We start from the raw sequence: 14,319 nt of genomic DNA, 5'->3' as shown, positions 1-14,319 counted from the left end.
TTAATGACTTTAACAATCATAAAAAAAGAAAATGAACGATACATTTAATCTTTATCATGGCAAAATAAAAGAAAAGTGAAAACAGCTTTGGACGGCTGATGAAAATATTTTGAATTTTACGCGCCTAGACCACACATGCGTACTTTGATCGTGGCATTTCCGTCTAACTCGCTGTCGCTACGTCAGTTCGATGTGACGTCAGTAACTGGTAAACGATTGCTTTTTATCCTTTCCCACTAATCCCATGACTGCGTATACGTACTTACATTATACGTATACCTTTCGATGAAACATCGTTTCTCTTGAATTCGGATTTGTAACATCTGCTTAGGTTCCAAGTCCCGTTACTAATACGTCACAAAAATAAAATCTCCCGATACTTATAGAGTGCGACAATTCTACGAAACCTTAAGCAGTTCTAAACCGTTTTCGTGCAACAGAAATAACTTCGATATAAGCTTGAAGAAATACGATTTGTTTGTCATTGTTTCATAACAAGTGCGTCTTTACTGGGCGTTTCCAACCTTACAGTTTCCTTTTTTCGTCTTTTATTTATCCTTAGGTTTGTTAATTATTACAATTAGATTAACATCGAAACATCACGCTTTTTATTTAATTGGAATAATAATTATTTAATTACAGATTTTTGTGCCTAGTGATCATTTTACAAGAAGTCAACTAAGATGAGTTACGGTTATCAAGTGAGTATTTACTTTTTCTTACTATTACAGATACTTCTTACATCTTTTTTTTAAATATGTTTTTATTCACATATCTTTGTGCGACGTAAAAACGCATCTAAATAGCATGAAATATTTACAGTCGGAAAACAAATGAACATGAAAGTGTGATTGTATTATTTTTTATTTGCACCTTGCTATCAAAGGGACCACCAGTGATTCAGTTTCCTGGCCATGCACCACCACCAACATCATTTGGGGCTCCACCTGGTACACCCTCTGCCCCCGGTGCTCTGCCTTATCCTCAAAGTGGCAACATAGGTTTTACAAGTCCCGCTCCTGTGTCTTTTGGTATGCCACAACCTTATTCTCCATATCCTGTGCAACCTAATCATCCTATATCAAACCAATGTCCTCCTCCAGCGCCAGGAGCTCCTGCTCAACAAATACCTTTACCTATGCCACAATCCCCTTCCCCTTACCCATCCCAACAAATGCAGCAACCATATCCAAGACAACCTTCTGTATATCCACAACAGCAAAATTATAATATGTATCCAAATCTTCGGAATGCACCAGATGCAAAAGAATGTTTTAATATACCTTCTCCTTATACCTCTGCTTCCAATGCTCACTCAAATAATTCAAGTTCCTATCAAGGCGGAAGCTATCCTGGGGGGCAGGGTACAGGATATTATTCTCCACACACAGATAGATCTTCTCCCTATCAACCTACCCCAGCCCCAGCCCCCCGGAGAAATCAGTTTACGCCTAAGGTGAGACTAACAAAAGATGTCTAAAAGCCTACATTGCCCAAAGAATGATTTAATATACAAAAAATATACTTTAATCGTTGTTTCTCCAATGAAGATATTAAGTATGATCGTTGGTTTATGTTACAGCTGTCCCCTACAGTTGTACCATACAACGATTTTGATGCCAGAGCAGATGCAGAAGTTTTAAGGAAAGCAATGAAGGGTTTCGGGACGGATGAAAAAGCTATTATTCATGTGCTTGCCAATCGCAGTAATCTGCAACGCCAAGAAATTGCAGTCCAGTTCAAAACCTTATATGGGAAGGTAAAAACGTTAAAATTTAATTATAGGCTATAAAAAGACTAATATGTATATATTATTTTAAATTAATTCAAATTTTCTTTAATAGGATCTTATAAAAGATTTGAAGTCCGAATTGTCGGGCAACTTCGAAAGATTAGTTCTTGCTATGATGATGCCGTTACCGCAATTTTATGCCAAAGAATTACATGACGCAATGGCGGGTATCGGTACCGACGAATGCGTCCTCATAGAAGTATTGTGTACTATGTCCAATCACGAGATTCGCGTGATTAAACAAGCTTACGAAGCGAGTAAGTCCCACTAGACATAATTTTCTTAGAATTACAAATTTCCTTATTGAAGAATCACAATTATTTCTCTTTTACTGTTTAGTGTATGGAAGAACATTAGAGGATGATCTAACAGACGATACTTCCGGGAATTTCAAGCGGTTAATGGTATCATTATGTTGTGCCAACAGAGATGAGTCATTCGACATAGATCACGCAGCCGCTATAGAAGATGCCAAAGAACTTCTCAGAGCTGGTATGTAATGTTATAAATAACGCAACTGATTTATAACGTTATCAGTATATGGTATTTGCACTCTCCTTTGCTTTTCAGGGGAACTCCGTTTCGGAACTGATGAATCAACGTTTAATGCGATACTGGTTCAAAGAAATGTTCCACAATTGAAACAGGTATTCCAAGAATATGAAAATATTACGGGACATGCTATTGAAGATGCAATCGAGAACGAATTCTCGGGTGATATCAAAAAAGGTCTTCTAGCCATCGGTATGTAAATAATATATTATGTTTTACTATAATCTTGATTGAAACGGTATATTGATATTGAATTAATTTCACCACAGTGAAGTGCGTCAAAAACAGAGCTGGTTTCTTTGCTGAACAATTATACAAAAGCATGAAAGGTTTTGGTACAGATGATGATCGTTTAATCAGACTGGTTGTCACACGTTGCGAAGTGGACATGGGAGAAATCAAAGAAACATTCAGACAGTTATATAATGAATCGCTAGAAGAATTTATATCCGTTAGTATATTCAATAGAAAAATGCAAGAAAATTAACTGATTAAGTCTAATAACTATGTTTTTTACAGGGTGATTGTTCCGGACATTACAAGAAATGTCTTTTAGCACTTGTTTCTTAAAACTACATTAACAAAAAATGTGAGATTATATCTCATCGCATTTAATGGCCAATTTGTCGAATATTAATGTCCATATATTTATTTATTTACTTGTTATTCATTTAATGTGTTACAAATGATTTACGCTATTATATTGATATGTTTCTAAGAAACGAAAGAAGATTATAAGAATCTACATACAATACAGAAGACGCGAAATTTTACAAGCTTTATTTCAAATCTCGAATTGTTATATTTCCACTCATTGAATCTCAATTATTGTTAAGCGCTATTGTTAAATACTGTAAAAGTATTCTACGAGTAAAAATTTATGAGAAAAGTATTAAAAAAGAACAAGTATTAATGACTTATAAAAATGATATAAAAGGTGAATCTTAAAATGAATTATTATATGATCTATTTTGCTATTATATATATATATATACGAGCTATATATATAAGTGCTGTATACACACGTATAAGCATGTTTATTATATTATATTCTTATCTACAATATATTGTATAGATATTCTTCTAAATAAATATGAATTTAAAAGGTATTGTAAGAATTATACAGGATGGAAATAAATACATACATTTTGGAAATTTTAGAATTTATTAAACAAATAACAAGTTTGTAGTCATAAAATTTCATCCTTTAATTTACCAAGAAATTCTTTGAGGATAAAGCTGATCATTCCAATAGAAAACTTTATTGACAAAGATATAGAATTGTAAAAAGTTTACTATAATTACAGTTATTGATTCTGCAATAATTTGCCACTTCTTTGGTTCCTTAACAAGGAACCGATAAAGTATATATGGAATAATAAAGTAACGTGGTTCTATTAGTAACTGAGGAATAAGTACTACAGAAACCATAATGATGTAATTAATTTGTGTCATAAATCTTAAATGTTTAAGTCCGTGAAACATTGTATATAAAGTGAATGAGTATATTGGTACCAAAAGATATTTAAATTGTTTATATCTTCCCATTAACCTATTCCAAAAATAAAATACATAATGTCTATTATCAGCTAACATATATGGGTGTACAAGAGTATTAAAATGAACAATTATAGTTAAAAGGATCAAGATACAACTTGCAAACACCCAGTGTTTACTAATAAACTTTAAATAATCTTTCCAGTAAATAATCATATGTGGCCATAAAAAGCAAAATAGGAAAGTAGAAAAATATAACAATTGAGGAATATGAACAGTGGGAACATGAGCTGTTTTATCTCCAACTACAATTGCTTTGTTCCATACAACAAAAGCAATAAACATAAAACATATTAAAATATATGGGAACAATTGTACACCCAACTGAATGATGAACTTCATAAATAACTTCCATCCGTGACATGTTTCTTGCATTATTTTTTCCCATAACAACTAAAAAGCACATTTAATGTAAATTTTAAATAAGCAAAATATTTGACTTTTGACAAATATTTCAACAATAATTTACTCACTCTTAAATACATTATTGAAGTATACTGTTCATGTGAAATTGGTTTGTGCATTTTATGATCTAATAAGTCAAATAAATGTTCCATAGTAATAAATGCAATCCAAATAATATTTGTCTGTCGAATTAACACAGACAAAAAACCTGCATGATATAAATAATAACTGCTACTTTTGAAATTCAATATATCTTGTTCATTGGCTTTTATACATACCTACTAAAGCTGCCATTTTAAATTTTTTATATAAATGTAACAATAACATTAGTAATATTGCATTAACTGATGCGACATCTGTATAATATAAAAAATGCCAAAAAAATAACGGTGGAAAAAACATAATGTTACAAGCCACAGTAAATTTCATCCAATCATTCCATCTTTGCGTCCAATGAGTTATTGAAATTTGTTTAATTATACTGTGAGCAAGATAGAGATTCAGAAATGTTCCAAACAAATTTATGCATCTCATATAAAAGATATTACAGAGTTTTAAGGGTGATAATATCAGAGTTGTAATTAGGTATAACCCAGGTAAAGTGGTAATTTTAGGGTCCCACTGAAAATAACATCCCTCAAATGTAGTTCAACGAAATAACGAAATACATTTTATTTTATTTTCAGTAATATATCTCATAAACGTAGTTCATCAAAATTAAATTTTTAGTTTGAAAATAATTTATGTCTTCAATAAGCAGAAAAACTGTAATAATTTGTTATGAAAAATAGAGATTAATTACAAACAATTGAAACATACCTGTGTAAAATTGCCAGCGCAATATCGCAAAGTCTGAGGTACATGAAAAACCTCATCAATGAAATAATAAGGTTGTACATGGTTCAAATAAATAAATAACTGTGTAATACATAAAAAAATTAACGACATCAGAACTTTTTGTACATATTGAGTGTCTTTAGGTAAGATTTGGTTCATCATTTCATCGATGAAATGAAATCAAATAAAAATGAAATGTGATTATAATTCACAAATGATAAAAAATAGAACCATTTATAACACATTGACCACTAACAATTTACTTAATTAATCACACTTAATTAAAGACATTCATTTATTACGATGATCATTTCATTCATACATATTATTAAATAACACCGTATTGTCAAACTTTTTAATAATCATACTTTAATGATTAATTTTCATCCCAAAGCGATGTAATTTAAGACATATGACGTTAAGAACATCCTGTAATTAGAACACGACTATAACGTTTTCATTGTGAAGTAAACGTTATATCAATATTTTCAAATCAGCGAGTTGATATATCGATTCATAGAAACTACGATTTGAAGAAAAGGCGGGAAAACAAAGGAATTTAAAAAATTATGTATTTATTTCAATAACATAAACTTTTAAAATGTTAAGAATAGAAAAATAAGTTGTCACGCGACATTTGGAAATGAATTTCACAATGATATTGAAGTAAATAAGTTTATTTTAACTTAATCTCAGATTTAAGGTGAAATAATCTGAGCAATCTCGTTTTCCGTTTATCTGTAGAAACGTTGGCAGAATACAAATATTAATATTTTACAAATAAGTAGATTGCAAATACTAGGCAAATTTGTTCTAATATGTTACGCTTCTTACTTAGATATTGTGCTTACTTCCTATCTTGTTCAATCAAAAAAATGTTAAAAGATGAGTATATTATATATAGTCGAGAACAAATGTTTAATGTTCGCTCGTTTACTGTACTTTTCTTTAGAGATATGTTATACAGGAATTAATAATTAACTTATCAACACATCAATACTTACAAATATTTGCAATGCAATAAATAAATTTTTAAATTAAAGTAATATGTATATAATAATACAGACAAAATTTCAAGTAATTTTACGAATTTTCAGAATCATGAAATGTTCAAATAGAATTAAAAGCGAATATATAATTCACTCTGACGTTGAATGCTTCTATTAAATGTATCAATACAAATCGATTAAGTCGAATTATGTATCGTGTTCAGTTATTGAAGTTGAATTTCTTCGTCAGTTCTCGAATGATCGTTTTGTGTATAATTTCTTCTTGATGTATCATTAGATGGGGCTTACAAAGGCGATGATGTATTAGTATAACATATATCAACGTTCAGTTTGTTTCTATTCTATTTGATGATTTCCTGGCCGTTCAGGGAAATCAATTCACACCGTACATATCGAACTTTATGGCATTTTTTACCTGAGAATAATTACAGGATAAATTGTCAATGCACTAAATATAAAGTAATCGAAGTTTTGTTGAAGTACAATGCACGTGTGTGTAAGCAGATTTTTTCCTTGCGACTGTCGTATATGTAAAACATGATTCTTTTATACATATATAGACATTATACATAAAAAAGACATAGGCAAACTGTATATATCACGAGTGTGTATGCATACACGAATTTATACGTTTATATGTATGCACTGTACAAAGCTGAGCATTTCCTTTTTATTGGAATTCTAGTGTGGTCTAATTTCTTAAGTAAAAAGTGTGCATACTTATCAATCTCTTTTTACTTCTCTTTTCATTTCCTTAATCAGTTTACGGTAAACAAAGCATAATGTAGATTATACGTTATATGTTAAAACAATCGCTTGTGAAACAAAAATTTATGTCACCTTTGAGCTTATGTACAATTACTTATTCTTATCTAATTATAATAAATTCTAAATGAATAATGATAATTTACGTGTCTTTAAATTAAGCCTATAATTATATAATTTAAATATAATTTAAAAAGCAATTTTTCTGATGTCCAACAATGAAAATTTCGATACATGTACTTTAAGATTTTGATATCTGGAATGGATAAAAAATTTCGATTAATTATGAAATAAATACTTCGCAATAATATTGAAATCAGGGTGTTTCGATTATTGTAAAAAATTTTAATGTAGAAAAAAGAATCGAAACCGAGTTACAAAATGTTTATAATTAAATAAATCACTCTTCAGTTTGGCCACTCAAAAGAAAATGGAAAAATGTTTAATCCATTAGCAACAGGAAATTGCTGTTAGGAATGAATGTCACTCTATAAAATTTAATGCTTTATAAATTATTGATTAATTAAAACAAACGATTTATCTCAAATTTTAAAACTATACTTCCTGCTGCAAATCGATTAATACTTAATACTTTCTACACCATCTAATAACTCTTCATTTATCACACATTACAAGAGAACTAGGAAACAATATCAGAAATGACATTATTGTGTAATAAATCTTTTGTGGTACGCAAACATTTTATCAATTATTTGTTGTCCAAATTAATACGTGTACATTTTCTTTACTTGCAAATATTTCGTATTTAGATGAAAGCAATTAATTAAACTCAATATTATGAAGAGTAAACGGGAAGAACTTATTCTTTTTTTCTCTTCCACACGTAACCATAAATTTCCGAAATCCGAGCGCACAATTGAAAAGTGGCAGAAAATGTATAAAAACAGTATCCTTCAAACTTACTTGGCTACCTGAGATATTTTGTATCTTTCAGTCGTTAAAAATTTTCTAAAATGGAATAATAAAAAAGGAGAAATAAAAACGGCAAAGGAAAAAAAGAAAGAACATACGCTTGAAAGTACACGCGCTAACACTGAAAGCAATATCTAGAAAAATATCAAAAAAGGTATATGCTTAGTTTTACTCAATCTTTTGTCTCTCCTATTGAAACTTAAAACACACGGTAACTAATACTTTTGTACGCGTTCGATTCTAAATATTGCTTTTAATGTTTCCAATTTTTTTTCTCTGAAAGAGAAAGAGTGAAAGAGAAATAGAGAAAGAACGAGATTGGAAGAGGCATGTTCATGTTTTATATAGAGTAACGAATTGTATAATGTTATCAGCACTTGTGGAATGCCTGCAGTCAATGTGATCTCAAATATTAAATACGTACACTAAAAAAATTATATGCTCCGTTACGTACAACTACAACCACTCCTTAAACAAACATCAAAGAATACTAGCAAATTATTTACACATCTAACATTACATCGTCGATAAAGGAAATCCTTTGTAAGAATGACAATAAATCAATAAAATAAACGTTAAAATAAAGGTTTATATCATACACATCAAATCCGACAAATTTAATCTGCAAGACTATAAGCTGGTCTCAAACCAAACGATTCCCTTCTTTGTGAGAGCAATGTATACCTAACTGGTTTATTAAGTTTGAAAGTACTTTCCGAGATATATAGGACTGATATATTAAAAGAAAAAACAAGTATCTTAAAATGAAAAGCAAGTTTGTGCAAATAGCAACTAAAGAGCACTCCTTAGGAACTAATGAGACTTAAACGTTATTACCGAGATCTGAATATAATCAATTTGTAAAAATTAAGAGTATCATATGTACAATTATGTTATGAATAGATAATCTTCGAATAATAAAATTTAGGATCATCAAAATATATAGAATGAAACCGTGACAATGAATACATAAATATGCAAAAAAAAAAAAAACAAGAATCTAAAAAAATATAATACTTTTTATATATTTTTCAGGTTTTGCTATAACATAAAGCGAAAGATTTTATAACTCTGTATCTTTAAACTGTAGCAAAGAAAGATGTAAAAATCGCATTGACATCACTACACGTGTTTACTCCATTTCTACAAATATCACAAAGATACCTTATTATCAGAAGATTACCTAAATCTTTAATTTAGAAATATATCATTACCCATTCAATTAAATAAGTCGTTCGTTATTTCGAGACTATAAAAAAAATGTTTTCCTACTTTTATTATATACCGCGTAAAAAAATTTGTTAAGATTGGAGAATGAAACAAATGGATCTTGTTTAATGTATGCTTTTTATAGAAATAGACAAAATATGTATACTGAGAAACAAGTAAAAGAAAAATAAACCTATTTAAATAAACAAGATTTTGTTTCGTTACATATTGTTTACGTAATTCTTATTTCATAAATTTATAAATATTAGAATATTATAAGTCATATTTTACTAAAACAACAAAATCCACTTCCTTTCAATTTACAACAAATGAAAATTTAGTTACTCAATGAAATGAGTAATCAATATGAGACATATGGGGATGATATATGTAGAATTCTACTATAATAGAAGTACACTAAAAGTATAGAATTAATCCTATTGACCGAAGGCCGATATGTAATACAAACGTCACAAATTTGAAATTGTGCCTATACATGCTATTCTAGTATCTGTACATTGTAATAATACAATACAGTAAATCAGCTACATACGAATCGCAACATAATTTATCATCGTTTTATTGGAATATGTTCTTCTTTCTCTTATTGTTAATGCAAATTATATCATCGGGTCGATCGATTTACGTAATTAATTATATACAATTTCTTTGTTCTTCTCTAAGTTATAAATAATTAACGGAAGTATTACGTACTAAAAAATAAAAAATAACAGTTCAGAAATTAAATGAAATTATGGTGGACGTAACCATACGGAATTTTTCATATTCGATTTATTTTTTTCCTTTTTTTCGTTTTCAATAGAGGAAAAGTATAAGAAGGATTCATTGAATATAACCACTTGAAAAATAAAATCGATATAAATAACAGGCAATGCCACAGAGTGCTCCATATCGTATCCCTAACGAATTATTGCTTTTTGCACTTTTCGAAATATTCGGAACGTTATTACGCTATATATACCTAAACGTTGTGTAAAAATCGCTTAAGATCGAAACTCAATCAAACCTGTATACACAGTAGAGTTTTAATCGTTAGATGCACGGTTAATCCGATACTGAAACCTTTTTGAAACAGTGTACATCGAAGGAAATAGGGGAAAAAGATTGCAACTGTGATTACTCCTGTTGCTTTCGTTAATTTGATTTTGATGTACAATCGATGTTGTATCAGGATCCCGTAAAATAGTTGTCGCGTGGAACATTACGCTTTAGTAAACTGTATTGTCGTTAAAAAATATTATTTTCTTGGGTACATTTGGCAAGCATGCACTTCTCGATCTGGAAGATCAAACCTTCAAGGGATTTCAATTAAATAAAGGCTAATTAGAAATTAATGACAACTACGAGAGGACGGTTCGCACTCTCCTCCAACGTGCTTCCCATTGTGACTTATTTCTTCTAACGCTCCATCCAAATCCAAAACCAGAACCAATGATGACTTTATTAAAGTAAGCGAAGTTGTTGCTGCTGTTGCCACTAACGTGACCAACGTTCGTATTAAGATTGGCCAAGTTAACCGCGTTTAAGATACGAACAGCAGATGAGAGTCGTAATTTGCTTGCTGGGGAACTAAACACCAACTTGCGGCTCTGTTTATTGTTGTTGCTGATATCTCCGCTACTGCTAGAGCTATGGCGATCATTTAATTGTTTTGCCGAATGAGAATACTCGGTGCAAAATGATTTAGCCATTGATCATTGTCGATACGTTTGAGATGATATGCCATTACCAGGTGTCACGTAATCTCCAATCATCAAGCTGGGATTCACTGGATAATGTGAAGTATTGCCAAGGACCAGCGATTGCTGGAAAGTAACACCAAGCTGTAGCGCGAAAGACACGCAGGCAGGCGTACACTTTAGTATCCTTTTGCTTTAGATTTATAAATCGAGTATTTAGCGAGCTATTGTTTGGTGCAGATGTTTACACATATTGAACATGAGTACGGAGCATATAAATATCTTAGTACACTTAGTACCACATTTTGGCAGTAGCTCGCTCGAAGTCGAATTCAGATACTTTTACACTTACCGTAGCGGGAGATGTAAACATATTTGGAGTGATTCCACCACCTATTAACTGTGCTGCTTGTGTACTCGTCGCTGTACCCCCTACTCGTCCCCGCCCTGTACTCGAAATCGAACCGGGATGAATATTTGGTTGGCCTCCTAGATTACAATCACGCAAATAACAATTATATTATGTTCTTAAAATAAAAAGCCATTTTTACAAACATTCTTTTTTACCTATTGCAAGCAAATTACTGGGATTTACTGCTGCAGTCGCATCCATAGAAACCTCTCCTAAACCGTTCACAGACATTCCATTAACCATGTTTACCGCTTGTCTGGCACCTTGTGCATCTAGAGTAGTCCAATAGGACTCGCTAGGAGACGTATTATTTAAACCAGGTGGGGGTTGAGCAGCTGCTCCTGTATATCTGAAGTACGGATTTTTCAAATCTAAAGTATTACTACTACTTTCCATATTCGTCCCTTCTAGTTTCAATTCTATTGTTACGTCGTACGATTGTCTGAAACATCGTTTTATACGAAATTACGCATACATTCTATATTAAAAAGAACATTCTCAAACTTTAGAGGCCATCATTATAATTATATTGTTTCACCTTTTATTCGCAATAAGAATGACTTTTCCAGACAACAGTTGACCGCTTTTACAAAACAAAGGATTTTCCAAAAGACAACGAACTTGATACCAATGAGTAAGAGGTTCTGTGGGAGCTGTGCTTAACCAAACCTGTTGCGTTGATCCAATAAATGCAACATCAAACCAAAATGCAAGACCATGACAAGTGCCACTTTCCAATATGTGAAAATCCACATCAATTTCTAAGCAATATATAAAATGATGTAATATGTTGATTGTTAAATACATTGATTGCAAAAATCATACATGATCTACAAATTCACCTATTTTATGTAAATCAGTCTCATTAGCAGTTTGAAAATCTACAATGTGTCTGATAGATTTAGCCATACAAATTCTTATATCAAAGGTATCAACTATTGGCTGTCTAAAGTATTCTTTGATCGCATTATTTCGCATCGCTGAGAGATCTACACCATGAAAACATGTTTGGTACCAAAAGTTAGCTTTATTAAATTGCTCCATATAAAGATTTTCATCGGAAAAAGGTGCAATGTGAAGATCACCTCGAGAGGGAAACATTCTCCCACCTGTGAAATGATTATTTTATTATTTCTACTATAACAATTATTGAAAATAAATTGCAACAAGAGAACAGTTAAATGACATTTACCTGGAACTAACCACTTTTTTGCGTGAAGATACGTTTCAAGCATTCTTTCATTGTATAACATATAACCCATGGGTTCACTCACTATGCAGTCTACTCTTTCTGGTAAATCAATTTCTTCTATTTTACCAGCAATGACAATAATCTTGTCTGACAAGTTATTAGCAGCAACTAACAGTTCTGCATGATTTGCCATATTACTTGCTTCTACTGCATATACTTTTTTTGCACCAGCTTGGACTGCAAAAAATGATAATATTCCAGAACCTGCACCTACATCTAACACAACTTTATCTTTAAAATCAGACAGATTTCCCAAGATTGCCCGCTGGTATGTACTAGTCCTAATGTAATCTTGCATCATATTTTGTTGCTGAGATAGGTAACCATAAAATTGAAAATATTGCATAGCTGATGACTCTTCAGTCCTTTCATTAAATGCAGAAACACCTTTGCCGTTCTTTAATTTCAATATTTGTGAATGAAAATTTCTAAAATCTAGGAAAATATACCATCTTTAGTGTGATATAAGAAACTAAATTAAACAATACAATTTAAATCATGACTATTTGTTAGCTCACCGGTTTCACTGACAAATGTTATAAGTAAGCTATCGGTATCAAGTGTGAATACATAGCTTCTAGATGAAACTCTAGAACACTCTGTACTAGGAGTTACTGGGAATTCCAATAGTGTTGTTTTATCTCTGCCAGTTGATTCTCCTATTATGAAACAATAAAAAGAACATAAAAAGTTGCCTTTCACATACACAAAATAACTTACAATCATCTGCAATTTTTACTATCAATATTCTCCTTTTATATAAAAAATTTCCTACAATAAAATAAACTCATTAATTGATAATAATTAAAAGGGAATATTTAAAAACATCAAACGAATACAAAGAGATTATAAAGTATGCATCTTCTCTCTCAGAAAATAATGGAAACACAATATTTTAAATATTTCAAATGTTTAAAAAAGAGACTATTGAAATCTATTTATTATCATTTAATATAAATGAAAATTATATTTATGTAGCAAAACAATCACATCGTAAATACAAATTCTATCGAATTAAATGGATACTTAAGGAAAGATAAGTATCCTACATTTTGTCAATCGTTTTGTATGACAAATTAGAAAAGTCTTTAAAAAAAATTCGATGATTACGAGGTATATTATTAGGAGTAGTCATTAAGTTTTGATTAAAAAAAAAAAAAAAGAGACTTTATACGATCATTTAAGTATGGTTATGTTGTCTACTTTGTAACGACGCTAACATAATTCATAATTGATTATTTATCAGTGAACCAGTACCTGCAAGGAATTCAACACTGAGACCTTGTGGATCATAATTGATATTAAGCGTGACCGGCTTGTTAAATTTTGCTGTTGACTGTCCATTGTTTGACAAAGTCGATACTGTCACCGCGCGAAACACCTTCGCCATTTTTAGACACCGCGTGCGTATTGTACGCTGCAGTTCCCCAAATCGGTTCTATCGTGCTTGTCGTCTATTCTAACGTCGTTATTCGAAAAATTATCAGTGAAAAGAATATAGTATGTGATTTTGCTTCTTCTTATACAAATCACACAAACAATATAACCGGATCTTGATTGAAATAGCAATTTTTCACGTTCGTAGACTGAACCATCGACTAACCACCCCCGGCGCGTTTTACACACGCGCAGTAGGGTTACTAGTGCACTGAATATATGTATAGCAGTTAATTGAACTCCCTAGATTCACAATGACCATAGATGATCGTTCCGGAGGCTAATGAAATGCGTTTCTCTTGCGCCGACGCAACTTCATATATAATTGCATCTTCCGTATCATATTTTTTTTATTATATTTTCGTATTTTATCTAGAATTTAAGGTATATTAGACGTGAATTTTTTCTAAATTTGGTAATATTTTTCTTTATAATTTATACTGTTCGTTTATTTATAT

At 31.0% G+C, this 14,319-nt stretch overlaps 3 protein-coding genes across 8 annotated transcripts; 1 reads left to right on the top strand and 2 right to left on the bottom strand.

Moving 5' to 3' along the window:
• Positions 1–227: 227 nt before the first annotated feature.
• Positions 228–3,165, top strand: LOC100744136 (annexin B11). 4 transcript variants are annotated; one of them, XM_012385900.3, is made up of 9 exons: positions 240–562; positions 643–701; positions 887–1,456; positions 1,583–1,759; positions 1,845–2,049; positions 2,132–2,284; positions 2,363–2,536; positions 2,614–2,795; positions 2,864–3,165. In XM_012385900.3, exons 2-9 carry the CDS (start codon positions 684–686, stop codon positions 2,912–2,914), a joined length of 1,530 nt encoding a protein of 509 aa, XP_012241323.1. In that variant the 5' UTR covers positions 240–562; positions 643–683; the 3' UTR covers positions 2,915–3,165. The 4 variants fall into 4 exon arrangements, with proteins under 4 accessions (XP_012241326.1, XP_012241323.1, XP_012241324.1 ...); XM_012385901.3 differs by having other exon boundaries at positions 240–567; XM_012385903.3 differs by lacking the exon at positions 887–1,456 and having other exon boundaries at positions 228–562.
• Positions 3,166–3,490: 325 nt separating this feature from the next.
• On the bottom strand, positions 3,491–5,643 carry LOC100744021 (putative Dol-P-Glc:Glc(2)Man(9)GlcNAc(2)-PP-Dol alpha-1,2-glucosyltransferase). 2 transcript variants are annotated; one of them, XM_024367825.2, is made up of 5 exons: positions 5,512–5,643; positions 5,126–5,224; positions 4,585–4,927; positions 4,375–4,514; positions 3,491–4,294 (listed from the first exon to the last, which is right to left on the bottom strand). In XM_024367825.2, exons 3-5 carry the CDS (start codon positions 4,838–4,840, stop codon positions 3,557–3,559), a joined length of 1,134 nt encoding a protein of 377 aa, XP_024223593.1. In that variant the 5' UTR covers positions 4,841–4,927; positions 5,126–5,224; positions 5,512–5,643; the 3' UTR covers positions 3,491–3,556. The 2 variants fall into 2 exon arrangements, with proteins under 2 accessions (XP_024223593.1, XP_003489686.1); XM_003489638.3 differs by lacking the exon at positions 5,512–5,643 and having other exon boundaries at positions 5,126–5,305.
• A 161-nt stretch (positions 5,644–5,804) lies between these two features.
• LOC100743901 (histone-arginine methyltransferase CARMER) lies at positions 5,805–14,073 on the bottom strand. 2 transcript variants are annotated; one of them, XM_012385898.3, is made up of 8 exons: positions 13,682–14,073; positions 12,943–13,083; positions 12,365–12,859; positions 12,015–12,281; positions 11,711–11,933; positions 11,328–11,614; positions 11,113–11,249; positions 5,805–10,904 (listed from the first exon to the last, which is right to left on the bottom strand). In XM_012385898.3, exons 1-8 carry the CDS (start codon positions 13,812–13,814, stop codon positions 10,776–10,778), a joined length of 1,812 nt encoding a protein of 603 aa, XP_012241321.1. In that variant the 5' UTR covers positions 13,815–14,073; the 3' UTR covers positions 5,805–10,775. The 2 variants fall into 2 exon arrangements, with proteins under 2 accessions (XP_012241321.1, XP_003489685.1); XM_003489637.4 differs by having other exon boundaries at positions 5,805–10,886.
• Between the last annotated feature and the right edge of the window lie 246 nt (positions 14,074–14,319).

This window comes from Bombus impatiens, unplaced genomic scaffold (assembly GCF_000188095.3).
Source record: "Bombus impatiens unplaced genomic scaffold, BIMP_2.2 scf_0361, whole genome shotgun sequence".
NCBI lineage: Eukaryota > Metazoa > Arthropoda > Insecta > Hymenoptera > Apidae > Bombus > Bombus impatiens.
This window is presented reverse-complemented; position numbering and strand designations above follow the sequence as displayed.

Coding starts and splice junctions, on each gene's coding strand:
- LOC100744136 (XM_012385900.3), top strand. Junction 2,050..2,131: donor TAAACAAGCTTACGAAGCGA/GTAAGTCCCACT, acceptor TTTACTGTTTAG/TGTATGGAAGAACATTAGAG. Junction 2,285..2,362: donor CAAAGAACTTCTCAGAGCTG/GTATGTAATGTT, acceptor TTTGCTTTTCAG/GGGAACTCCGTTTCGGAACT.
- LOC100744021 (XM_003489638.3), bottom strand. CDS start 5,305: ATGATGAACCAAATCTTACCTAAAGACACTCAATATGTACAAAAAGTT. Junction 4,515..4,584: donor TAAAATGGCAGCTTTAGTAG/GTATGTATAAAA, acceptor TATATCATGCAG/GTTTTTTGTCTGTGTTAATT. Junction 4,295..4,374: donor CTTCAATAATGTATTTAAGA/GTGAGTAAATTA, acceptor TGTGCTTTTTAG/TTGTTATGGGAAAAAATAAT.
- LOC100743901 (XM_012385898.3), bottom strand. CDS start 13,814: ATGGCGAAGGTGTTTCGCGCGGTGACAGTATCGACTTTGTCAAACAAT. Junction 12,282..12,364: donor AAAAAAGTGGTTAGTTCCAG/GTAAATGTCATT, acceptor ATCATTTCACAG/GTGGGAGAATGTTTCCCTCT. Junction 11,615..11,710: donor ATTCTTATTGCGAATAAAAG/GTGAAACAATAT, acceptor ACGATGTTTCAG/ACAATCGTACGACGTAACAA.